General features: G+C 40.1%; 1 protein-coding gene across 2 annotated transcripts in view; it reads right to left on the bottom strand.

Annotated features, from left to right (window-relative positions):
• Window positions 1-2,244: 2,244 nt before the first annotated feature.
• The window catches only part of FSTL5 (follistatin like 5), a 1,179,512-nt gene continuing 1,155,205 nt past the window's right edge, over window positions 2,245-26,551 (bottom strand). For both annotated transcript variants that reach the window (XM_075347385.1, XM_075347392.1), the window contains one exon: window positions 2,245-9,718. In XM_075347385.1, the coding sequence (XP_075203500.1) occupies window positions 9,016-9,718 (703 nt within the window). In that variant the 3' untranslated portion in view covers window positions 2,245-9,015. The remainder of the gene's footprint in view (window positions 9,719-26,551) is intronic.

Below are 26,551 nucleotides of genomic sequence, written 5' to 3'. Positions count from 1 at the left end.
TTCCACCCATGGGTATATCTGGTCTGATATATGAGACTGTTTGTTGGTCACGTTGTCACATTGTCTGTCTGTGCTTGGAAGCAGTTTACTACCTGAAGGCACTCTGCGAGGAGACCATTTGTGTTTAGTGCTGACTGTAGACTTCCCTGAAGACACACTGGCTAGCAGGCCAGGTATGTATGGAGCCTGTAGTGGTTCTATGTTTAGGAAGTGGCAGACCTTTTAAGGATCTAGACTGCCAGGCATCAGTGTGTGGAGCAAGACACAGATCCTGGTCGGTGATTCCAGTGAGGCAGTCATCCTAGACATCAGTGCTGACAGTAGTCAGTGTGTGGAGCCTGGCTCAAGCTTCAGAAAGATAACGTCACAAAAGTGGGTTGTATAGCGACAGAGGTGATACCCGTACTGGGATACTGCTGTGAGGGATTGTATCCAAAGCCACGTAGGGGTTCCTGCAGATTGAACTGGACTGTACGTCATTTCTGTTACGTAAAGTCGAAGGAAGGATCATGCTTAGTTTATGAAAAGCGGATTATGTTGTTTCTTAATAAGCTGTCTGGACTGTTTAAATAGAAAACCACTCCTGTGTGCTTCAATATAGCAGGAAAGCGAATGTCCACCATTAGATGCAGTGAGTGCAGCCTCCCTAACATATATGTTGTGAATGTTAGTTATGTTTTGGCTGCTGGGAGGCTACCTCTGGTGGCCAGGAATGGTTTGGAGTTGGACCAGGTGTGTTGTGCAGTGGGTGTTTCCTTTGCTAACTCTCTGCTTATTTAAATCCTGGTCTGATTGCAGGCTGTTGCCGGATATCAGTTGTTCTTTGTATCTCCAGCCTGCTTAATCCTGCTTTACACCACATCTTCCCCAGATAAGTGCTTGCTCTTTATTTATTGTCTGGTTCTTTTGTTTATCTGGGTTTGTCATTTGCTGTGGTTGGTTTCAGTTTATTTGCTTGCAGGGATTTTCCCCCTTAGTGGATTGTTGAGGAACTCCCTGCAGTTCTGTGTGGAGTATAGCTCCTTTGGGTCCATGTGTTTTTGGCTTGTTGACTTTGTTATGATTCTTGTTTTCTGTTCATTGGTATGACAAGGGCACCTGGTATAGGACAGAGTTCAGATCGTGCGATCTGAGGGCCTTTTTGTACTATCAGGAAGTTGGTATTTTGCAGGGTTTTTCTCTGGCCACCATCAGTCCCTTTCCTGTCCTTTCCTATTTTAGTCAGCGGGGGCCTCACCTTTTGCTAATCCTGTCATCTACCTGTGTATTGTGTTTTTCCTATATCACCACAGTCTTTGAATGTGGGGGGCTAGCTATTCTTGTCTATTTTCTGAGGCAGAGAGTTATTCATCTTTCCTACCTTTAGGATAGTTAGTTCTCCGGCTGGGTTCGCGGTGCACAGGATGTTAGTTCACCCCTCGGCTATTTCTAGTTGTGATGGTTAGTAAGGGGGATGGCGGCCAGATTAGTTGCCAATGCTCTTGTAACCTTTTGCCAATGATTTGTGGTGGTCTTCCATGGTTCCAGATCATAACACATATATATATATATATATATATATATATATATATATATATATATGTAAAAAAGAATGAAGCCAGGTATTCACAGCCGGTCTCCTATGCTGGTACTTGCCTGACTTCAAACTGGACTGGCAACACCTCCCAATGTGAATAGGTGCGTATCTGTTTATGATGCAGTATATAAAAAAATAGAAAAAAACAGTCGCACTTTGCAATAGCACAAAAATACACTAACTAATGTAGAAAATGGAGGTATTTAGAATATGAGAATGGCCATTATAATACTAGTCCAGCGCCACTTCACGGCACCCTCCTTTGCTGGGTCTCACTCTACACTGCATCTTTTTGGGCTTCTTAAAAACCTACACAAGATCAGCAGGTGACCACAAGAGGCTAATGAACATGGCCGGGGTTGGAGTGCAGAGCCAGTCAGACAGGGCATCACTCCATATTAAATATAAGGAAAAAAAATGAAACCAGGGATTCCCAGCCGGTCTACCATTCTCCCATGAGAATATATATATTCTCCTCAGTTGAGCAAGGCTACTTTTCATATGAAATTTATTGTCACAAGAACCACATCATATATTTCATTTATACAAGGACTTGTACAATATTTGCAGTATTAGGGTTTATTCTCTTCCAAGCATTTGTTACATACAGAACATCAACATGATCTTAGTAATATAACAAAGATGTAAAAGAGACTGACTAGTTAACATAGATTTTACAAGGATTACAAGCCTTTATTTCACAATGGTAGTCTCAGAAAAAGGAAATACATTTAAAAACAAACATAAATGTAATTCTGTATTCATTAATGCTAACACGTTTTAGAATTTTTTTCCTAAGCTCCATAGAAGATTAAGCACACACATCTTAGACCTACTTCCATCATTCTACAGAAATTTAAGTCTGTGTACTAATTTACATCCTAGTGTCTATTAGTCATAATGTGGTATTATTATTTGAATTATTAATAATTCATTGTTATATAATATTACCACCACACCTTGTGCCCCTAATGCTATGTTAGATGCATATGATATACTATTGTGCCTTCACCTATGCTTTTCACCATAATCTTTATTATAACTCCACATCACACTATCTTAACTAGTTAAATGAATTGTTATGTTTTAAAATCCTTACGTGATTATTGATTTTATTTCAAGGGAGGTTGGCCAATTAGGCATAAGGATATGGTCAATGTCAATATCAAGTGGTGTCCCAAAGCCTTTCCATCCTAATTTTAACTTAAATACATTAGGTAGATTCACTCTGCAAAAAGCACCAGACAATTTTGCCAAAACCTGTCTTGCACTTCGTTTATTATCTTGTACAACATAGGGCGCAGCTTTGCAGAAAAGGAGAGTAATCTATTAAGAAATGTTGTAATCAAATAAATTAACCCCCAAAATGTGTAAGGATGCAACCAATTTATTAAACAGCGTAAGCCACTGTTATAAATGAGTCAGTTTAAGAGTGTTAAATTTAAATTTGCAATATTGGAATTATCTGTACAGAATGATGTCCTCTAATAAGGTGTCCCTCGCAGACACTCAAAGAAATGTGTTGTTCACAAAAGTGTCTTTTTTGCTGTCTTAAATGATTTGCCATTCATGTGTATTTATGTATTATACTATTACATATGTATATCTGGGTGCAATTCCCCCAGAGAAAAACGATAACTCTTTATGTGCGTATACAAACATTTCGGTGTACGTTTTGATGTGATATATCATATACTGTACAGTCCATAGCATTTCATACCTAAATTACTGTACCTTAATAAGAAACCAAACAACTATGTTCTTTAAATAGTTATATTAAAGAAACACATTATGGGATGCTTATGTAAAATAAAAATAACTGTTTTGAAAAATATTTACCACAAAATCGGAAATTTACTTTATACGTAAGTTTGCATTGTTTGATGGTAGATCACATTGAACAGGTCAATTTCCTAACATACACATGGTAACATTAAATATGTAAAGTAATTTGTAATTATTTGCACCTGTTTTTCAATTATTCAATTAATTTTACAGGATTTTTTTAGACATTATATTTCAAATGACTTATGAACTTTAAGAGAGAAAACTTCATATTGTTAGCAAACTGGATCAATTATCATTATACAAACTCATTCCAATCTATACAAATTCAAAAATTCTAATTTGTTGTGCTATTTTAGAAAAATGGCATGTAACTGATTCAGCTGCTTGACTGATAAAATAGAATATATAGTATAAATCCTAATTAAAACTTCCCAACATGTAAAAGGAATCGGTCAGCAGGTTTTTGCTCAGTAATCTAAAGACAGCATAAAATAGTACCTGAAACACAGATGTCAATGATGTGTCATTTATTAAGTTGCATGCTCTTGTTAACTTAAAGTGAAGGTTTTATCACTATGACATTATCATTGCAGTGATGAGCTTCCTCATGACAAGATGTCTAACTCCCATACTCTCCTGTGATAATCAGCTCACAATGTATACAGAGCTGTGGTGTGGGCAGGGTTAGCTATATGAGCTTTGTTTCCTGTTACATCTAAGAACTCTGATTGTGTCAAAACCTCTGCACCCAGGAAACTAAGTGATACATAATTGGAATCAGTGTCTTTTTTTCCTACATTATGGTGACAATTTGCCTTTAAGGCATATTAACTTACAATAATTTAGCATTTATGCTATGAAAAAATGCCACTTCACTTCATTGGAACTATGAATAGGGTCCACATTTTTTAACCCTAAAACTCAAATACTTATGATTTCATGCCATCTGAAGGGTTGTGCGCTTGATTAGAAGTACTTAATCATAGGTTATGGAGTGGTGTCTCAAAACAGCTCTTTTAAACTCTGTTGGTTGCATAGATGATTAAGTGTTTTTGAGTAAAAACAAAATGAGTTAGCTTCGATGTGATCATAAGCATATATTTTGTTATGTCTGAATGCACAGAAGGATTGTTTTTATATGAATTTATAAAAGTTATGCCTAAGTGTGTTACATGGTGTTGGTTTTCTGTTTCACCATTCTGCATACCCATTAAGTCAAGAGCCAGACAGAAAAGGACCCCTGTTAAAAGACAATATCTGGGCCCTCAAGTCCAAAAGCTCATCATAACGCACAGTTCCATCTGTTTTGAAGGTGAAAGGGAACCCTTTTGGGCTCCTGTGTGGCTTAGGTTGCATCAATGGTATGTCCACCCATGCATTAAATAACCGGTTGCCAAATGATTGTATGATCGATATCTTTCTACCAACGTCTCATACAGAGTATTACTTCTTTTTTATGCAGTAGAGAGGAGTAGGAATCATCTGAGACTTTGCCCACAAAACAAAAGCATCAGATGATTGAATTCCAACCATTAGATTATTATTTAGGAATATTTCAAGACATTATGTTAAGAAGAGTCTGGAGACCATCATTCACATTAGACGGTCTACAGATCCAAGTTTTTATTTAATGTTTTTACAGACCTTAAAGTCTAGCACAATTCAAAACTAGCACAATTCAAGACAATTATAATAATATGAAATTGGCGCATACCTATGTAGTACAAATTATAGAGCAAAGGTTATCTAAAATAAAGTGATTATTTTTTGTTGGACTAATGTTTACTGCTTATTATATTATTTTAGTTTATAATGGAGTATGTTTATTTATCTTTTCCACTCTTAAAAATTCAAGTCATTATTATTTCCCTCTTCCTTTGAAACGTCTGCATATATAAAGTAGCTAGATATTGGTAGACAGATTTTTGGTTTTTATATTATAAAAGCTTGACTTACAAGTAGTGATTTTTCCATCACCTGTGCATCAGAAGGTGGGCTAATAAATGACACAAACCTGAATTACATTTCTTTGATATATGATCTAATTTGTCTAAGTCATTAGTGACAAAGCAGAACCATGTGCCTGGGACAGGAAAGGAGGCACATAATGTCTCCAATGTTCTACACTAGGCTATCGTATGCAACATATGATATCTCTGTAAAAGTCCCAATTATGGAAGTGTTTGCAATACATGCATTGAATTACCTAAATTGAAATATGGAACAATTTGTTTTTCATACAAATCTAAATGAAAAAATATAATATCAATATTCCTCTGAATAAATGCCACCCATAACTTAAAACTAGCATTGAGACATAGTTTTAGGAACAGTTTACTTTAGCCAAAACATAGAGTGAACAAACTATATTGTTAAATGCTAAATTCCTTGTCTTATTTATCTATATTTTTTTTTAAACCTAACTATTAATGTGCAGTCAGAAATTTCATGAAAACTGCAAAGTGTAAATACAGAATTATTGATAGAGAATCACAAGAACAAAGTAGGCAATTTACTTCCATATTTCTTCAAAGAAATATGTAGAAACTAAAAGGTGCTTTACACGCTGCGACATCACTAGCAATTGCTAGCGATGTTGTGTGCGATAGCACCTGCCCCCGTCGTTCGTGAGACATTTGGTGATCGCTGCCGTAGCGAACGTTATTGCTACGGCAGCGTTACTCGCACATACCTTTTCAGCGACGTCGCTATGATGCCGAACGCAGCTACCCCTTAAAGGAGGGATTGATCGGCGGTCACAGCGACGTTGCTGAAAATGTATGTGCGAGTAACGCTGCCGTAGCAATAACATTCAATTCGATCAATCCCTCCTTTAAGGGGTAGGTGTGTTCAGCATCATAGCGACGTCACTGCGGTGTCACTAAGCGGCCGCCCAATAGCAAAGGAGGGGTGGAGATGAGCGGCTGGAACATCCTGCCCATCTCCTTCCTGTGCCTGTGGACGCATTGCCTGTGGACGCAGGTAAGGAGATGTTCGTCATTCCTGCGGCGTCACACATAGCGATGTGTGGTGCCGCAGGAACGGCGAACAACCAGCGGCATGCGCCACCAACTATATTATGAAAAGGAGCGACGTGTCAACGATCAACGATTTTTGACGTTTTTGCGATCGTTGATCGTCGCTCCTTGGTGTCACACACAACGATATCGCTAACGGCGCCGGATGTGCATCACTAATGACGTGACCCTGACGATATATTGTTAGCAATATCGTTGTGTGTAAAGTACCCTTAAGACTTTGATTCTTGAAAATGTTTAGAAATATGGGGTAAAACATTCTGAAAAGTTGCCAAAGTATTGCGCAATGCAAGGTTGCAAGAAGTTTGCAACTTTTTGTGTTTTCACTTTAGTTTTGGCCAGTTATGCCAAGATTATGGGAGCGGAACAGAGTGCGGTGTCGTTATTTAATTTATAGCATGGCCGTAAATGCTGAACTCATTGTGCCTGTCCTCGTCGGATCGCAAACATTAGTTTGAGGTCTGGCAAGTACCAGCATGGGAGACTGACTGGGAATCCCCGATGCCCATTAATTTATGGCGCAACAAGATTTGTGGTGGGGTGGATAGAGGCGCTTGACACCTATAAAATGCACCAGATTCATTAAGTAGCATGTGTCACAATGAATCAGGTACCTTTGACTCCAACACCCCCCCCCAGAAAAACTGACATAAACAACACCAGTCTTGATGAATCAGGGCCTAAAATTTATGTAAAGGATAAATTGATGCAGTGCTGAAAGATTAGTTTAAATCCTGTATGAAATATTAAATTACAAAGAATCATTAAGAATAATACAATAGCATTATTAAATTTTTTTTAGTCATTTTGATCGCTATTTTAGTTGTAATAAAAGTTTATTTTGAACGAATTTCCAGTAGAAAAAAATGTCATTACTGTAGGTTTATATTATTAATTCATGAAATGCAGTAATGTATTATGTTAAATTGTTGTAAGTAGGTTTTCTTAGTATTTCCAGATAATGATTTCAATTGGTTTTTGTTTGTTTTTTTTTACATTTATTTTACCTGTTCATGTCAAGTTAATGGGGTATACTTTTTTTAACAGGTAAATATTTGGAAACATTAATATTTATAAAATATATTTTTTTAAAAGGAAAATAAGTAATTTCGGAATCAATCTTTGATTTATTGATTTAATTGATTGATTTGATTTTGATTGGACTACACAAGAAATGTAAGACTATGTGACTATGGTATCTTATAAATGCTGAAGCACCCATTTACTTTATTATAGGAAATTGTTTAAAAAATAATAGTTTGTCGTTTTCCTAAAATATTTTCTTTGCTGCCTCTTCTGTAGGTTTGCATTAGTTTTGCCACCACAATCTTTAATTTCTTAACTGTATATAGCAAGCGGCTCCGGAACCGCCAGAAGAATGGACCAATTGCTAACAAAGACTGAACATTTGCATCCCAAGTCTTTTTGACATTGCAGTGCATATGTTTATTTTTCTAACAATTCGTGAGGATGTTTCCAGGGAGCTTCAAGCAAACTCTGACTGAAAAAGACAATGTGTGTACATGCAGTAAGTTGGGTAAAATATATTGACAGTGTCAGCAAAATCCTCCAATTTTCTCTTAATAATAGTGACCTCAGAAATAATATCTTTCAACATAATAAAATGTTACACCTGAAATCAGTAGCCAAAACATAAATGAGGGGAAAAAGCATAATAATTAAAGGGGTGTTCCAGTACAATACTTTTTCTGTGGTCTGATGCTCAACCACCCAATGCCCAACAACCCCACTGATCAGATGACTAATGGGACACCAATGCAGTGAAACTGGCACAAATCTGTCTACTGACTGTTAATGGTACTAAAACTTTCTCAATTGTAAGTTTATAGGATACAGCTGCAATAACATTTAGCTATTCAACACAGTGTATGGAACCTTTTTGATGCAGTTTCAGTTCCTTCAATCAGCTGATCATATGGCATAATGGTAGTTGGATCCCAAACTATTTGATCTGATCCAAATTATAGATTCTATAAATAAATTGCCAATGTTAAAGTGCCAGAAAAGCCCTTCAAATATTATGTTTGTGTGCTTAAAACTGTAATGAAGAACTTTGATGGAATCATACAATATGACAGGTATGATACATTAACTGTATTAATCTTATTAACAACTCACAACAAGTAGTATGGATGCAACTTCTTTTTTCAAAACATGTCCCTTACATAATTATAATTTATTATTTTCCTTTCTTTGTGTTTTTTTTTATAAAATATTCCACCCAAGGCACGAACAAACAGGGAACAGAACTTGGCTCTCATAAGAGAAAAATATGATTGTGGACTATAATTCTTTGTTAATTAGGAGCCATAAACATCAACTAAAAACACATTGTTATTTTCCCCACTTTACCAACAATGTTTCTTTGTTTTTAATATTTCAAACATCTTTTTATGAAAACTATAAAAAGTTATATAATTGTACAATTTTATTAGTAAACAATTTAATTCAACCCATGAAAATATGAAAAAAAAAATCCTGGGCTCTGCAAAATTATTTCAAAATGCTTAAATTTGCAAAAGCTGAACAGGTGGAAAGAAATACTTAAAATTTAACAAAAAAAAAAAATCTATAGGTGCCTAAGCTGAAATTTTATGCTTCTCCAAACCAAACAATTGTGTTTCCTCTTACAACTTCAGTGATCTCACAGTTTAATTTGTTGAGTCGTCCATCTAGAATAAAGAGCGATTCCTTAGATGGTGTCATTAAGTACTGTCCAAAGAGGCCACTCTCGATGATGATTCGATTTTTTGAGCTCCATGGCCATTCCTCTAGTTTCATTGGTTCTTTAAGGCTCTTTATCATTTTCACTTTTCCGGATGAGAGCTCGACAAAAAGTACATCAGTTTGTGTACTGGAGCTTGCATAGACATTGTATTGATGAGCTTCTATGAAAGATGATTGAAAGGCCACATCAGATATATGCAAGTTAGTATGAATGTCAAATAAGTCCTGGATTTCTCCTTGAATTGTTATTAGCTGTACTCTCATGATTCCTTTTATATCATCAATGCTCACAAGATAGTGGCCATCAGGAGACACATAAGGAGTACCAGTCACATCTTTGTTATATCCAATAACAGCATCAGTTACGCCATCAACTATTACTTGAGGAAGAATTGCTCCGGTTGAATCAGGCTTACAATGGATAAAGTAATATCCTCCAAGGTGAGTGTAGGCCAAAGACTGGGGGATGCAATTATAGTCTTTTAAGCTTACCGTCTTGATATAAGACATGGTCTCCAAATCAATTTTCAGAATAGCTTGTTCATCTTTATGAAGGATGAATCCAAACCTGAAAACAAAAATAGATAGTTTGAAGGATCATCTAAACTTTCAACTTTTCAAAATAAGCTTAATTATATTATATAGTCTAAATTGTAAAATAGCATAAGTAGACTGAAGGAATACATTTTCATATAATTGATTTATAATATATAAGATATCTTACACAGTTTTTTATTAAATGATCAATACAGATGCTTTAGGACAAATATCCTGGTGTACATCATTATTGTCACCCCACAATAAATAGTATTTCTTAAAAATATATGTCTTTCTGGTCTTCAAAGTAAAGTATGATGTAAGGTTTACACAGGAAAGTGTGCTGGTAGCTCAACTATTAATACCTGAAGTCTTAATGTTTTTCATCACTACAACATAATGACAGGTTACAAGTAATGGATTTTCTCTTTGTGAAACATTCTGCAGAGGTATTTTGTGCATGCTGTCAGTAGCTTTAGCATAACATGGTTGCCCTATATGTTGTGAATATGTGTGAACACTAAGATAAAAATATTTCTTAATATTTATATTAAATTGAAAAAAGTATTCCTTATAGAAAATATTAAATAAAACTATATATTCAGTTGTGCTTTATAAGTCGATAGGTTTAGATACATATAGAAACACCCGTTACATTATAGCTGTACTGAACCAAACATACATAGGGATGTATAATACTATAAATACATTTCAGTAGAAATGGAGATCTAGCTGTTATACCCAGAACATAGGATGTAAAGAAGAATACAATATGCCCATTTGAATGATCTTGATGGACTTCATTATGTTCCTCGGTCTAAATATATGGATCTTCTAGAAAATTGTATCACAGCTGTCTTACTACTGCTAAATACCAAGCAAAGCTGGCTTTAGGGGCAGTAAATGAGGGCAGCTTTTCAGGGCCCCCACTCTCTGTATTATCACTGTAGCTTCCGAGATTATCACTGAAGAAATCCCTTTGGTGACATCATAAGAAGAAAAAAGTTCCAGGTAGCACTCATAAAATGATGAGGCTCAGGTATAGGGAAGGCATCCCCAATGCATATGAGAAAATATACCAACACTCAAATTTCTTTAGGAGTTATGAAGATTTATTACTTCAGTCCATTCAAGCAAGATACATAATATTGTTAAGCGTTGTGGCTTCAGTAGTCTTTCTCAAACATAGCATGCATCCTACTGCACTTAACACTGTGGAAATTCAGGCCTGCCCAACATGCAGCACGCAGGAACCTGTAGGGCTCCGCCCTCTTTCTTCTTATGTTCAAATGTATTCCCAAAATCAGACACAAATACAATTGAACAGTTCAGTGCCAGTAGGGACATGATGAGGTCAGCACACTGACCACAGGCGACAAGGCTACAGAGGTGGAGATGACATCATGGACACTGGGAAATCCATTATGATTAGCCAAAGATGAGATGTGGAGTTATTTTAGATGAGGGAGCCGTGGTGAGGGAGGATTGGTGTTACTTTACCAAGCACATTACGGGGCAATGGGGGACTATTAAACAATAGAGGACATTATGGAGCATATTGGAACATTATGAGTCAAAGGGCCAGACTTTATGAAGCAAATTGGTACATTATGGAATAATTAGTGGGGATTTTGAAAGGAAACATAGTATAATAATGAGCAGAGGGAACATTATGCAGAGATGTAGTATGGGGGAGATATTATAGAAAGGGAAGTTTGGGGGAACATTATGGAAAGTGGAAGTCTAGAGGGCTATTTTTGAGAGAACCAGTATTTGGAGGGATATTATGGAGAAGGCACAGTGTGTGGGGCTAATATGGAGAAAGATAGTGTGTGGGGGAAAATTATGTAGAGGGTCAATGTGAGGGGAGGACATTATGGAGAGGTGCAGTATTTGGGGGATATTATAGAAAAGGGCAGTATATGGGAGGCATACTATACACAGGCGAAGTGTGTGGGGGAATATTATGGAGAGGGCCAGTGTTGACACCATATTGTACAGATGGGCAGTGTGTAGAGATAGCACAGTGCACTGGGGATAGCACTGGGGGCAATTATTTATTCAGGTATGCCTGTGGGGAAGTGTGGCCTGGAGTCTTGGGGACTCAGCCTTGCAGCATGGGTGTTGTGAGGAACTAGGTCACCTGCCCTGCTGGTACATTGTTGCTGTAGTGGAAGTTCTCTGTAACAAGGCACAGAACTACATACAGTCTGATCAGAATATTACACCAAAAATCTCATGTTCAGTTGCATTAATTTTTGCAGTAGCAGCAGTAGATCAACTTATGATTTTTGCATGTGAGGTCCTTGTTGTTTTGTACACTTATCATACACTGCATGGGAGATATTTATATTTCTTGGATAGTAAAATTATACTTTTATTTTAATGGCACCAAGTTGGGAAGTGCTGCTGAAAATGGAGAATAGGGAAATGTGGAGATATGAGCTGTAGGAGTGAAATCTCATCATGGCGTCTGTACTATAAGGAGACAAAAGGGGCGGGAACAACTCCATCTGAGAGGACATCATCTACAAGTTACTTGCATGTGAATGTTTATTTGCGATACTGCCAGCGTCTCATCAGTACTATGGTTCCTTCATGGTCTGAAGTAGAGATGAGCGAATTTGTTTGAAAAAGATTTGCCAATTTCAAATTAGGCATGAGCCTTGACTCATTCGGGTCAGCATTGGATTCACGAGCATTTTTTTCAAAACTCGGCAGATTGTTTTTTGCTCGGTAACTGTTTGCAGTTGCACTATTGCTTTTTCGTACCTTATTATCACTTTGACTAGGATAGTGGTGCTGTATGATGAGTGAGGGGATGTGTTTGATGATGGGAGGTCAGAGAAACGGTGGACTGTTTTCTTTTTTTCTCAACTCTATGCCCAATTAAGGCACAGAAAACATCCACAACATTCAGACACAAGGTTTTGTGTCATTGGCTGCCTAAGTCACGTCCTTCTGCATATAATGTGGACATGCAGCGTCGGCGCCATTTTGTGATTGCTTCAGCTTAGGGACAGTGCTGCCGCTGCTGTTGCTAGACAGATATTTAGCTTAGCAAGTGGGTTGTATTTTAGGTAGCTGAGATAGTTAGGAGGGCGATTGTGTAGAATAGAGAAGTACAGGGGCTTGCAGTGTAGGGAATGTTGTGTGCCACAAATAGGCATTTCATTATCTAGTGATTGCTAATTGTGTGGGTCTTCCAAAAATTGCTATTACATCATTTAAATAGTGTTAATTGTGTTTTCCAGGCCAAAATGTGCTATTTTATTATCTAAATAGTGCAAAATCTGTAATTCAGCCAAAAAAGTGTCATTTAAAGGGGTTATCTGGCTTATTTTGACTTTTCTTATTATCCTATTGGGCTACATTGGGGCAGGTAAGTAGATAGTGATCAGTTACCTGCCCTGCTGTCAGCCCCTCTTCCCCGGCTCAGAGTGATCATGTGACTGCTCCTGCCGCGATTTTGCTGCTTCCGGTCATTTCATATCACCATGGGCAGGGCCATGTTGACATGCAAATCTGGAACATCATGTCGCCTCCCTGCTGGAATGTACAGTGCGATGAGCCCCGCCCCCCTTCCCTGAACCCTCCCACACATTCCCCCGCACCCCTTACTCTCCCCGCAACCTCCCCCTGCACTGCTGGGGGGTCCGTGACCTGGGGGAGGGGCCTGGCGGCGGCTGCAGCGGTGTCACCGCCAGCACCGGACCCCTGCTCAGGCTCGCACATTCAAATGTACCGGCATTACAGATCACAGATGCAGGTACATTTGAAAGCGCTGATGAGAGGGAACGCAGCGCTTCTTGTCATCACTGCCCCGCTGTCTGTGTCTGACAGTTAAGGACAGCGGTGACTTCACTACTGTGCTGATATGTCCAGACCAGACAGCGGACGAACGTGCAGGAGCGGCGGGGACCGAGGAGGGGTATGTATGTATTCCCTACATGTGTTCTCTATGGGGGTAGGGGGGTCGGTACAGAGCGCCGTGTGTGTGTGTGTGTGTGTGTGTGGTGCAGAGCCCTGTGTGTGTGCGGTGCAGAGCCCTGTGTGTGTGCAGTGCAAAGCCCTGTGTGTGTGCGGTGCAGAGCCCTGTGTGCGCGGTGCAGAGCCATGTGTGTGTGCGGTGCAGAACCCTGTGTGTGTGTGTGGTGCAGAGCCTTGTGTGTATGTGTGGTGCAGAGCCCTGTGTGTATGTGTGGTGCAGAGCCCTGTGTGTGTGTGCAGTGCAGAGCCCTATGTATGTGTGTGTGGTGTGCAGAGCCCTATGTGCGTGTGCGGCGTAGAGTCTGATATGTGTGTGAGGTGCAGAGTCCGATGTGTGTGTGCGGTGCAGAGCCATATGTGCGTGTGCGGTGCAGAGCCATATGTGTGTGTGCAGTGCAGAGCCATATGTGCATGTGCTGTGCAGAGCTATATGTGCGTGTGCGGTGCAGAGCCCTAAGTGCGTGTGCGGTGAAGAGCCCTATGTGCGTGTGCGGTGAAGAGCCCTATGTGTATATGCGGTGCAGAGCCCTATGTGCGTATGCGGTGCAGAACCCTATGTGTGTGTGGGGTGCAGAGCCCTATGTGCGTGTGGGGTGCAGAGCCCTATGTGCATGTGGGGTGCAGAGCCCTATGTGCGTGTGCGGTGCAGAGTCCGATGTGCATGTGCGGTGCAGAGTCCGATGTGCATATGCAGTGCAGAGTCCGATGTGCGTGTGCGGTGCAGAGTCCGATGTGCGTGTGCGGTGCAGAGTCCGATGTGCGTGTGCGGTGCAGAGTCCGATGTGGTGTGGGGTGCAGAGCCCAATGTGGTGTGGGGTGCAGAGCCCGATGTGGTGTGAGCCCGATGTGGGGCTGTTATTTGCAATGCTGTAGTGATACCAGGTCAGGTGCTGGGGCAGAATACAGATAGGGAATGTGTGTGCAGGGGGCGGGCAGAAAGCGAGGCTGGACACTTAGGCTGGGCGGTGCCAGCTGTGACTGGGAGGTTTGGCACAGGAAGTGGTCAGTTTGCTAGAGCTGAATGTAAACAAAGAGCTGCAGAGAATAAAGGGTGAATTCAAGAGGAACAAAAGTTAGAAAACAAAAAATAACAATGTAGGGGTGATTTATATGACAATACAGCACAGATTAGGTTAACAAAAATTTTTGAGTTTATGTCGGACAACTCCTTTAATCATCTAAATAGTGCTAACTAACCGTGGGGTCCAGCTGACAAGTATTATTACATCATCTATATAGAGGTAGCAAAATCTGTTCTCCAGTCAAAATTTCCAATTAATCATCTAAATAGTGGTAATTGTGTAGTCCAGCCCACAATTACTAAGCTCAGCATTTACCATTAGGTCCAAAAATATTTGGACAGTGACACAAATTTTAACACTGTTTATGTTTACCAAAACATTCAATATACAGTTATGTAATTAATCTGTGTTTTTAAGTGCATATTCTCAGCTTTATTTTGAGGGTATTCATATCCTAATTAGGGTAAGGGTTTAGGAATTACAGCTCTGTAAAATGTAGTTGCTTCTTTTTCAAGAGACAAAAAGTAATTGTACAATTATCTCAAACTCTCTTTAATGGGTTGAATACGGTATTCCCTCATTAATTCACCATCAATTGAGCAGTTAAAAGGTCTGGAGCTGATTCCAAGTGTGACATTTGCATTTGGAAGCTTTTGTTTTTTAACCCACAATTTGCGGTCAAAAGAGCTCTCTATGGAGGAAAAACAAACCATCATTGGGCTGGAAAAAAGAAAATATCAATCAGAGAGATAATTTTAGGGATGGCAAAATAAAGAATATTTTTACATGCTGCAAAAAAATGAGCACGCTATAGAGCTTGAGAACTCAAAAAGGCCTGGATGTTCAGGAAAGATAATAGTGGTGGATGATCACAGAATCCTTTCCTTAGTGAAGGAAAACGCCTTCACAACATCCAGCAAAGTGAAGAACCCTCTCCATTAAATGGATGTTTCAGTATCTGTTTACCATAAAGAGAAGACTTCAAGAGAGCAAATACAGAGGGATCATCACCACAAGGTGCAAACCATTATTCCGTCTTAAAAATAGAAAGGCATGACTAGACTTTGTCAAAAAGCATCTAAAGAATTCAGCCCAATTCTGGAAAAGCATTATATGGACAGATGAAACTAAGATCAACCTGTACCAGAAAGATGGGAAGAAGAAAGTATGCAGAAGTCTTGGAGCGGTTCATGATCCAAAGCACACCCCATCCACTGTAAAACACAGTGGAGACAGTTTGATGGCATGGGCAAGCATGGTCTCCAATGATAAGGGGTCAATAGTGTTTATTGATGATGTCACAAAAGCAGCTGGATGAATTCTGAAGTGTACCGGGCTTTACTTTCTGCTCATATTGCATCAAATGCAGAAAGATTGATTGGATGATGCTTCAGCATACAGATGAACAATGACACAAAACATAGTACAAAAGAAACCCAGGAATTTTTTATAGCAAAAAAGTGGAATATTCTGCAATGGACGAGTCAATCACCAGATCTGAACCCCATTGAGCATGCATTTCACATGCTTAATACAAAACTTAAGGCAGAAAGATTCACAAACAAGCAACAACTGAAGTCAGCTTCAGTAAAGGCCTGGCAAAGCATCATAAACGAGGAAACCCAACATTTAGTGACATCCATGGCTTCCAGACTTCAATCATTGCTTGTAAAAGATTCTCTACGAAGATTTTAAAAATGACCATTTTATTTATAGTAAAGTAAATTTGTCCAATTACGTTTGAATCTTTGAAATGAGGAAACTCTGTAGAAAAAGGGTTGTAATTCCTTAATGTTTCACAAGATGTTTTTGATTAACCTCTGTAATTAAACCTGAAAATCTGCACTTCAATTGCATTTCATTTAAAATAATAGTGGCATGTAGAGGCCAAATCATGAAGATTCAGCCACTGTCCAAATATTTCTGGACCTAACTGTAAATAGTGCAAAATCTGTGGACCAGCTCAAAATTGCTCTTTCATAAATAAATAGAGATAGCAAAATCTGTAATCTAGCCACAAATGGCCATTTCATCATCTAAATAGAGATTGCTACTTCAGTGGTCCTCAGTGATTGAAATTTCAGGATCTAAATTCTAACTAAAACTATGCAGCGTGCCACTAATAGACATTTCAGCATATATAGTTGAAGCCAGAAGTTTACATACACTATCTAAAAAGACACATGCATGTTTGTCTCACTATCTGACATGAAATCGGTATAAACATTTCTCGTTTTAGGTCAATTAGGAACCAAAATTATTTATAGTTGCCAAATGCCAGAATAATGAAAGATAGAGCGTGTCTTAAGGCATTTTTATTACTTTTTGAAAAGTCAAACGGTTACATACACTAAGGCGGGCTTTAGACGCTGCGACATCGCTAGCAATTGCTAGCAATGTCGAGCGCAATAGCACCCGCCACCGTCGTACAAGCGATATCTGGTGCTGGCTGCCATAGCAAACATTATCGCTACGGCAGCTTCACACGCACATACCTTGTTGGCGACGTCGCTGTGACCGCCGAACATTCCCTCCTTCAAGGGGGAGGTGCGTTCGGCGTCACAGCGATGTCACCGCGACGTCACTAAGCGGCCGGCCAATAGAAGTGGAGGGGCGGAGATGAGCGGGACATAACATCCCGCCCACCTTCTCCCTTCCGCATTGCCGGTGGACGCAGGTAAGGAGATGACAAACAACATCGAATCTGCAGCAGTAACGACATTATGGAAATGAACGACGTGACACAGATCAGCGATTTTTTACTCTTTTGCGCTCGTTCATCATCGCACCTAGGATTTACACATTGTGATGTCGCTACTGGTGCCGGATGTGCATCACTAACGTCGTGACCCCGACGATATATCGGTAGCGATGTCGCAACGTGTAAAGCCCGCCTAAGAGCCTTTAAATAATATGGGAGAGCTTCTGTTAGGAAGCTTCTGATAGGTTTATTAGGAACATCTGAGTTAATTAGAGACACGTGTGGATGTATTTTAATGCACACCAGAAAGACACTGCTTCAGCATCATGGGAAAGTAAAAAGAAATCAGCTAAAATCTTAAGAAGAGAATTGGTGACTTTTACAAGTAATCATCCTTGGGTGTAATTTCCAGATAGCTGAAGGTGGCTTGTTCATCTGTACAAACATTTATATGGTAGTACAAACAAGATTGGAATGTCCAGCCATCATACCGCTCAGGAAGGAGATGGGTTCTGTGTATCAGAGATGAATGTGCTTTGTTCAGACATGTGCATATCAACTCAAGAACAAAAGCAGAAGACCTTGTGAAGATGTTGGCAAAAGCAGATAAGATTGTGTCATTATCCACAGTGAAACAAGTACTGTATCAACATGGGCTAAAAAGCCAGGAAGAAGCCATTTCTCCAAAAGAAACATAAAAAAGCCAGATGAATGTTTGCAAATGCACACAGGAACAAAGACCTTAATTTTTGGAGACATGTTCTGTGGTCTGACAAAACTAAAATGGAACTGTTTGGCCATCATTACCATCGTTTTGTTTGGAGGAAAAAGGGGGAAGCTTTGAAGCCTAAGAACATCAATCCAACTGTGAAAAAAGGGGGTGGCAGAATCATGTTGCAGGTTTGTTTTGCTGCAGGAGGGACTGTTGCACTTAAAATAAATGGCATCATGAGGAAAGAAGAATATGTGGCAATATTGAAGCAACATCTCAAGACATAAGCCAGAAACTTAAAACTTGGAAGGAAATTAGGCAGTATGATTTGGGTCATTGTCCACTGCCCATTAAAAAATGTGTCTTCCATATGGACAATGACCCACAGCATACTGCCAAACTGGTTACAAAGTGGCTTAAGGATAACAAAGTCAATGTTTTGGAGTGGCCATCACAAAACTGATCTCAATCCTATTGAAAATTTATGGGCAAAGCTTAAAAGGCAAGTGTGAGCAAGGTGATCTGCAAACATGGCTCAGTTACACCAGTTCTGTGAGGAGAAGTGGGCCTAAATTCCTACTAACCATTGTGAGAAGCTTGTGGAAGGATATCCAAAATGTTTGGCCTAAGTCATGCAGTTTAAGTTCAATGTTACCAAGTATTAATGAAATGTATGTAAACTTTTGACTTTGCAGAAAGTAATAAAAATGCGTTAAAACATTCTCTCTCTCATTCTGGTATTTGGCAAATACAACTAATTTAGTTTATTGTAATTGATCTAAAATGAGAAAGATTTTTTCCTATTTCATGTCAGATAGTGAGAAAAACATGCACATGTGTCTTTTTAGATAGTGTATGTAAACTTATGGTTTTAACTGTAAATACTGATTGCAAATTCTGTGCTCCTTCCACAGTATCCCAACAGAGATGATAAGATTTGGATACTTGCGTGGGCCTCCAAAAAATATATATCAGAGGAGATAAATACTAATTGATAACACTGTGCCCCTTTCCAAAAATTAGGGGCAGACATCATAAAAGTGGCATCAACTGCACAAGAGTATCCAGAGTGTTGTGGCATAGCCGGCAGGCAGGGTCATGAACGAGGCAGGGTCATGAACGAGACAGGGTCTGGGCCAGCATTTATAGCGTTCAAATTAGATATTAAAAGGTTAATGAGTGACAGGTGTTTGTTTGGTGGTCTGAGGCCCCTGCCACTACAGGTAACACACAATATGGACACCTAACTTGGAGTCTTCATATTTCAAAAAAAATAGGGGCAAAGACCAGTAAAGTGGCATTAATTGCCCCAAAGTACAAATAGTATCATGAAGCACCATTGAAGCATTGGACAGGGCTTGGGAAATGGCATTGGCCCAGTATTTCTACATTAAACAATGATTAGTAAGAGGGGAATCATTTTTGAGGTGTAGGCTTGGTGCTCTGAGACCGAGACCCATTCCACAACTGATAACACAAAAATTGAGACCCAGCTATGACCCACACATGCCCAGCTGTCCATGTCACCCCACCAGCCATGTGTCCAATCCATCATCTGTGATACAACTTTCACACATTGCACCACTGGTTGTACAGGGGTCGATGCTCCCATAGAAATAGATGGCACTAAGTCACAACATGTGATACAGCGAGCAGCACCAACTAATAATCCCCCCAATCTACCTTTTTTGCCTCCCATATTTCCTCCTAGACTGTAAGCTTACGAGCAGGGCCCTCACTCCTCTTGGTATATGTTAAATTTTGTTATTCTGTAATGTATCCTATTGTCTGTGCATGTCCACTCTGAGTTGTAAAGTGCTGCGGAATATGTTGGCGCTATATAAATAAAAATTACAGTATACAGTCCCTGACAGAATTTCTGTCGATTATCCATGTTATGTAAATAAAAGCTTATAACCTGACTTTAAATTCATCCATTGGTTTTATAAATTACTCTTTTGAAAGCTGAAATGCTCTCAAATTTAGTTTAGGTTATGAAAATAAAGTTGCTGCAAAGCAGAAGTATTGATCATTTAATGAACACTGAAAGGTCAGATTTTGGCAAGAGAAAAGTTTTGTCGCCTTGTCATATAATGCATTCAATCCTAGTTTACATCCTCACCTGTGCTCACGAAATGATTGGTTAATTAGTAGGTGTGTCTAAAAAGAAACCCAGCACCCCAGACCTTCACTTGAACTGCAACTTGACCTCTGACAACATGCCAAAAATCCACCCTGTGACCAAAGCAGAGGCTGGTTATGCACAATCCTGTTGTATTGGATGACTTGTAGACAATACCAATTTACCTGCTGATTGTTCCTAGGAACCTGTCACATGTGCTGAGGCAATGTCACCTGCGTGACCATTTTTTCATACTGGTCTGATCATAACCTAAACAGTGATCAACAATTTTTTTTACATTTTTTTTCATTTGTAGTCATTTGGGGCTACAAATTCTTGCAATTGATGTTAAGTATAAATTAGCATAAACAAGGCCAAATTATAAAAGTAGTGAATACACCATTTGAGTTTTGCGCCACCAAGGCACTTGTTAGTAACATTAGCAGTAGTAGCAGACTGCAATAATAATGCAATATCAATACAGCATACTGAAAACTACATCTTTAAAGCAGGCTTTATGCGCTACAATATATCTAACGAGATGACGGCGGGGTCACGTCGTAAGTGACGCACATCCGGCATTGTTAGTAATATCGTAGCGTATGACAGCTATGAACGAGCAGAAATACTCACCTTCTCGTTCATCGCTGACACGTCGCTCATTTTCTATAAATCGCCTGTCCTGTTGTTCATCGTTCCCAAGGCAGCACACATCGCTCCGTGTGACACCCCGGGAATGATGAACACAGCTTACCTGCGTCCCGCCAGCAATGCTGAAGGAAGGAGGTGGGCGGGATGTTTACGTCTCGCTCATCTCTGCCCCTCCGCTTCTATTGGCTGGCTGCTGTGTGACATTGCTGTGACACCGAACGTCCCTCCCCCTTCAGGAAGTGGATGTTCGCCGCCCACAACGAGGTTGTTTGGAAGGTAAGTACGTGTGACGGGGGTTATAGCATTGTGCAACACGGGCAAGAAATTGCCCGTGCAGCACAAATGATGAGGGCGGGTGCGATCACAAATGTGATCGCATGATTAATTGAAGCATGTAAAGCAGCCTTTAGTCTGCACAGTATGTGATTGGGATGGAAAAGTCATTGGAGATCCATGACTTGTTCAACTTGATGAAAGTTAGGCCATCTACATTTTCAGGGGACAGCCGGATGCACTTATCATGACACCACCAGCAGTGCTGAAGACATAACTTGAGAGAACGCTGACTGCCGGCCATGACAAAACCTCCAAGGCGTAACTGTTTAGCTGAATCCACTCTTCCTTTTTGAAGACCAAAATGTTAAAGGTTCAGCCCCCCCACCTGATGGCACTGATATTGATCTCTAGATACTTAGGCACTATTCTCTCCAGTTTTTCAGTATTCTACAGAATTGTTCTCTGTTCTGCTGGTGCACAAAATGGTCTAGAAAATGTGTGCCACAACTCACAGAAATTGCTTCTGCCATTTAAACTGCTCCTAATGTTTCTGTGATATCGGTGGTAAAAAAAAAAAAAAAAAAATGGTGAATGAGGGTTGTAGTTGGGGGGGTACTTTGTTCTACAACCTCATCGTCATCCTGTCAGTTCTTCACGCTACTCACTGAGAGTCACCCTCCTCCTCTTCCTGCCCTGACAGCACAGTGTAGTATGTGTGATCATCAGGTATCAGACGCTCTTCATGATCATCTCCATCCACGGGGCTTAACGTTTGTTGACAAGGGTCTGGATTCTGTTTAGACCCTACTTCATCCAGGCCTGGATCCAACTGACAAATGTTATGGCCATTGGTGCAGATGCTTTCCTCCTCTTGAACCTGTGAATCTTTAATGCAGACCTCTGATGTCCATGGAATAGAATGTGTAAAAAGGTCTGCACAGTCGCCCATCTGTGGTTCCCCACAATCAGTTGGGCAGTTGGAAAGCTGTGCAGTGGGAGGAAACAAAGGTAATTGGAGTGCCACCTCTGAGGACTGTACTGTGTGTGTTGTTGAGGTGGAAGAAGAGGAGGAGAGGCCACTTGATGCAGATTATTTATGTAATGAATATGACAAATATTTTAAAATTATTTTTCTTTTTGTCTTTTAGGGTACACTGCCGATTTGTCTAGCTTTTATCTAAAAGATACAACTTTATACAGTTTTAATGTTTTGATCTCCAACAGGTAAAATATATCTTTGTACCATGTTAGCCAGTAGAGACAAAAAAATGTTTAAAAGAACTGAAGTCCTCAGTGGTTGATACCTTTTAATGGCTAACTGAAAAGATGGTAATAATAGCAAGCTTTCGAGACTACTAAGGTCTCATCTTCAGGCTAAGTATAACACAAAATCTAAAGAGTCATATATTTATACACAACAAGACATAGAATGGGGCAGTAAATAAAACAAGTTATGTGAAGCAGAACTATCACTATGGCAAACTGTTATATCTGATCTCCAACAGATCATTATTATGTAGGTCCATAGATAATGTCTTTTTTTTACCTTATCTGGTTTATCTACCAGTGCAGTCACGACTAATTTACCCTACACCCTTTTCCCCTATTTTCAACAAAGGTAAACTCCACTTACGGATAAACAGTTTTTGTTATTCACCTACTGCTTTTATTTGGTCTCTATCTGTCACATTAAACATAATATTTGGATTTTTCGGTCACCTTCATTATACTGGCCTCATGTTTGATGTGTCCTTCTTTTTAGCATAGTATGATTCCCAGATGAATGAAGAATGTAGGAGGGCTCCCAGACTGACGGGTATGCAGCTTTTTTCACTCATCCACCTCTCGTACTATGCTTAAATGAGTCTAAGAATAAAGGCCCATTTACACACAACGATATTGCTAATGAGATCGTCGGGGTCGCTGTGTTGGTGACACACATCCAGCCTCGTTAGCGATGTCGTTGTGTGTGACACCTGTTTGTGATCAGTAACGATTGCAAAAAGGTGTCAAATCGTTGGTCGTGCACACGTCGTTCATTTTTAAAAAATCGTTCCTCGTTTGGAAAGCAGGTCGTTTGTCGTTCCTGCGGCAGCACACATTGCTCTGTGTGACACCACAAGAACAAGGAACAACATTGTACCTGCAGCCGTCGGCAATGAGGAATGAAGGAGGTGGCCGGGATGTTCCGGCCGCTCATCTCCGCCCTCTCCGCTTCTATTGGGCGGCTGCTTAGTGACGCCGCTGTGACGCCGAACGAACCTCCCCCTTAAAGGAGAGATTGTTCGGCGGCCACAGCTACATCGGTGAACAGGTAATTGCGTGTGACGCTGCCGTAGCAATATTGTTCGCTACAGCAGCGATCACCCCGTGATGCGCCACTGACGTGGGCAGGTGCTATCGCTCACGACATCGCTAACGATGTCGCAGTGTGTAAAGCCCGCTTAACAGTCTATGAAGATAATATTGCTGCCACCTGACTTGGCAGAAAAGCAGCTTTTAGCTGTTGAATGAAGTATGAGTACTACCAGCACAGCAGGCCAAAACCAGTCACTCACCCACACACGTATTAATTTTAACTTAATTTGAAAGCTGTAAATTCTGGGCCAGACCTTGTGTGGTACATGGATCATGCTTGACTGCTGTGAAAAACACAATGGGTATTCTAGGGCAATTGATGAGACTGTCCTGGTGCCCATAATTTGTGGACATGTGGAGACTCAATGTTGGGTTTCCAAGTTGTGTCTTGTCTATAGTGGTAGGTGTCTCAGAGTAACAGGCATACTCTTCTCACTCATCCACCTCTTTATTTGAAAACTTTCATTTTTGGGTCAAACCCTGTCTTCTGCAAGGTCCAGCAGCCTAACTGCTGTGCAAAGACACTATGTGAACTCTGGGGCAATTAATTAAACTGTCCTGGTGTCTGCCCCTAATTTTTTGAAATGTGGATGGGGTGTGCTTGTTGTGTGTTGACTGTAGCAGTAGGACTTCCAGGCAGGCATGCAGCTACCTTTCACTCTCTATCTGTCTTACTATCCTTAAATGTGTATAGCATTAACAGTATATGAAGCTAATATTGCAGTCACCTAAGTATGGCTGAGCGGAAAAGCAGTTTGAGCTGCTGCATGTGGTATGAGGGTTCCCAGCCCCCGAGGCCTATACCTGTCACTCATCCACCTCAATATTTCTTATTTTAATAGTCTAGGAAGCTAATGGCCGTGCTACAACAGTATGGCTCTACGCTAAAACGGTTTGAGCTGTTTTGGCAGATTATGGGCCCCCCTAAAGGTGTTATCTATGCTTTTGTTTTTGCCTCCCATAGAATTCATTGGGGTTCAGATATGTTCTTGGAGCTGTTCATCGTGCCATTTGGCGAACACAGGTGGAGTCGACATACACAAAACAAATCAAGCCTTGAGAGGTTTGCTCATCCCAAGTAAGCAGTCTGATGATGACTGATAACAACTCAATGCACCTCCTTACCATTGTTAAGGACATTCTGGGAATTGTAGTTTGAAGTAAAGCCTGCTTTACATGCTGCAATGTATCTTACAATGTGTCGGCGGGGTCACGTCGTAAGTGACGCACATCCGGCATCGTAAGGTACATTGCAGTGTGTGAAAGGTACGTGCAATTGTGATTAAACGGTAAAACGTTCATCGCGTACACATCGTACCTTTCTCTAGAATTGCACGTCAGATTGTTCATCGTACCCGGGGTATCACACATTGCAGTGTGTGACACCCCGGGAATGATGAACAGATCTTACCTGCGTCCTGCGGCTCCCGGCCCACAATGCAGAAGGAAGGAGGTGGGCGGGATGTTTACGTCCCGCTCAGCTCCGCCCCTCCGCTTCTATTGGCTGCCTGCCGTGTGACGTCGATGTGACGCCGAACGTCCCTCCCACTCCAGGAAGTGGACGTTTGCCGCCCACATCGAGGTCGTATGGAAGATAAGTACGTGTGACAGGGGTTAATCGTTTGTGCGGCACGTTCAACAAATTGAACGTGCCACACATACGATGGGGGCATTGCAAATCGCATACAATATCGTATGCGAAATTGCAATGTGTAAAGCAGGCTTAATACAGTTAAATATGTGGCTGAACTGACATTTAAATTTCAATTCAACACTCACTTTACTAAGCTTGTATATATATATATATATACACATACACTTTCTAAAAAGACACATATGCATGTTTTTCTCACTATCTGACATGAGATCAGAATTCCCATTTTAGGTCAATTTGGATTACCAAAATTATTTAGATTTGCCACATGTAAGAATAATGAGAAAGAGAGAATAATTTAAGGCATTTTTATTACTTTCTGCAAAATCAAAAGTTTACATACATTTAATTAGGATTTGGTACCATTGGCCTTAAACTGTATGACGGACTACTGTGTGACCCCCCTGTAGTGACCTGGTATGACCTCATGAGATCATCTCAGTTTACTGCAGTGGTTCTCAAACATAACAGTGTATGAGCCTGCAGTGACTGCTGTACCAGCCAATGAGGAATGTTCTGTTCTTCATTGGCTAAGACAGTGAGTCTTGGAATGTCGTAGGACTCCCTTTTGGATTATGTCAGACCTTGGATTAGACTTTTTGCAGGGAAATAAATTGGTGGATGAGGGTGTCTTTTGTCTTTATTTTGTTAATCATCTTCTCTTTTTATAGCTGTCCAATTCGCTGTTGGGGAACGTCATGGGACATTGCTATGGATTACGGTGGACTTTTTCTTAAAATAATTTTTAATAAATAGGTGAATGAGGGGGTGTTCATTCAATTTTTAATTTTTTAAATTTCTACTGGATTAGTAATGGGGATGTCTGCTGGATGCCCACCTATTACTAATACCAGGGCTTGATGCCAGCTGGCAACTCACAGCTGGAATCAACCTGTTTGCCACCGCATCAGGGTAATGGGATGAGCTAACTATAGCGCTATACTTTGTGTATCAAATAGGTGCGCCACTTCTGGGGTGACAGCAAGCTTTTTTTATTAAGGGAAGGGACAAATAAATCTTTCTCTTCCATCCCTAAAAATATCTTCCCTCAGTTGTTTGCTGTCTCTTGGCGAGTTTTGAAAAATAGGGTGGACTGTACGAATGTTTTTAAATTATTTGTTCAAATAATTTAAAAAATCCCCTCTATTTTTCAAAACCAGCCAAGGTACAGATGACAGCTGGGGGTTTCCACAAACAGCTGCTACTGGTTATGTAATTTAGGGACAACCCCATGCTTTTTCGTAAATTTTTTATTAATTATCTCTATTATCTCTCTATGTCTATCTATCTAACATTTATCTATCAATTTTCTGGCTTTGCACATCTTTTACACATAGCAAAATATTAATTTCAGTATCATGAATTTTTTTCAAGTACC

This window comes from Anomaloglossus baeobatrachus, chromosome 1, assembly GCF_048569485.1.
Source record: "Anomaloglossus baeobatrachus isolate aAnoBae1 chromosome 1, aAnoBae1.hap1, whole genome shotgun sequence".
Taxonomy (NCBI): domain Eukaryota; kingdom Metazoa; phylum Chordata; class Amphibia; order Anura; family Aromobatidae; genus Anomaloglossus; species Anomaloglossus baeobatrachus.
This window is presented reverse-complemented; position numbering and strand designations above follow the sequence as displayed.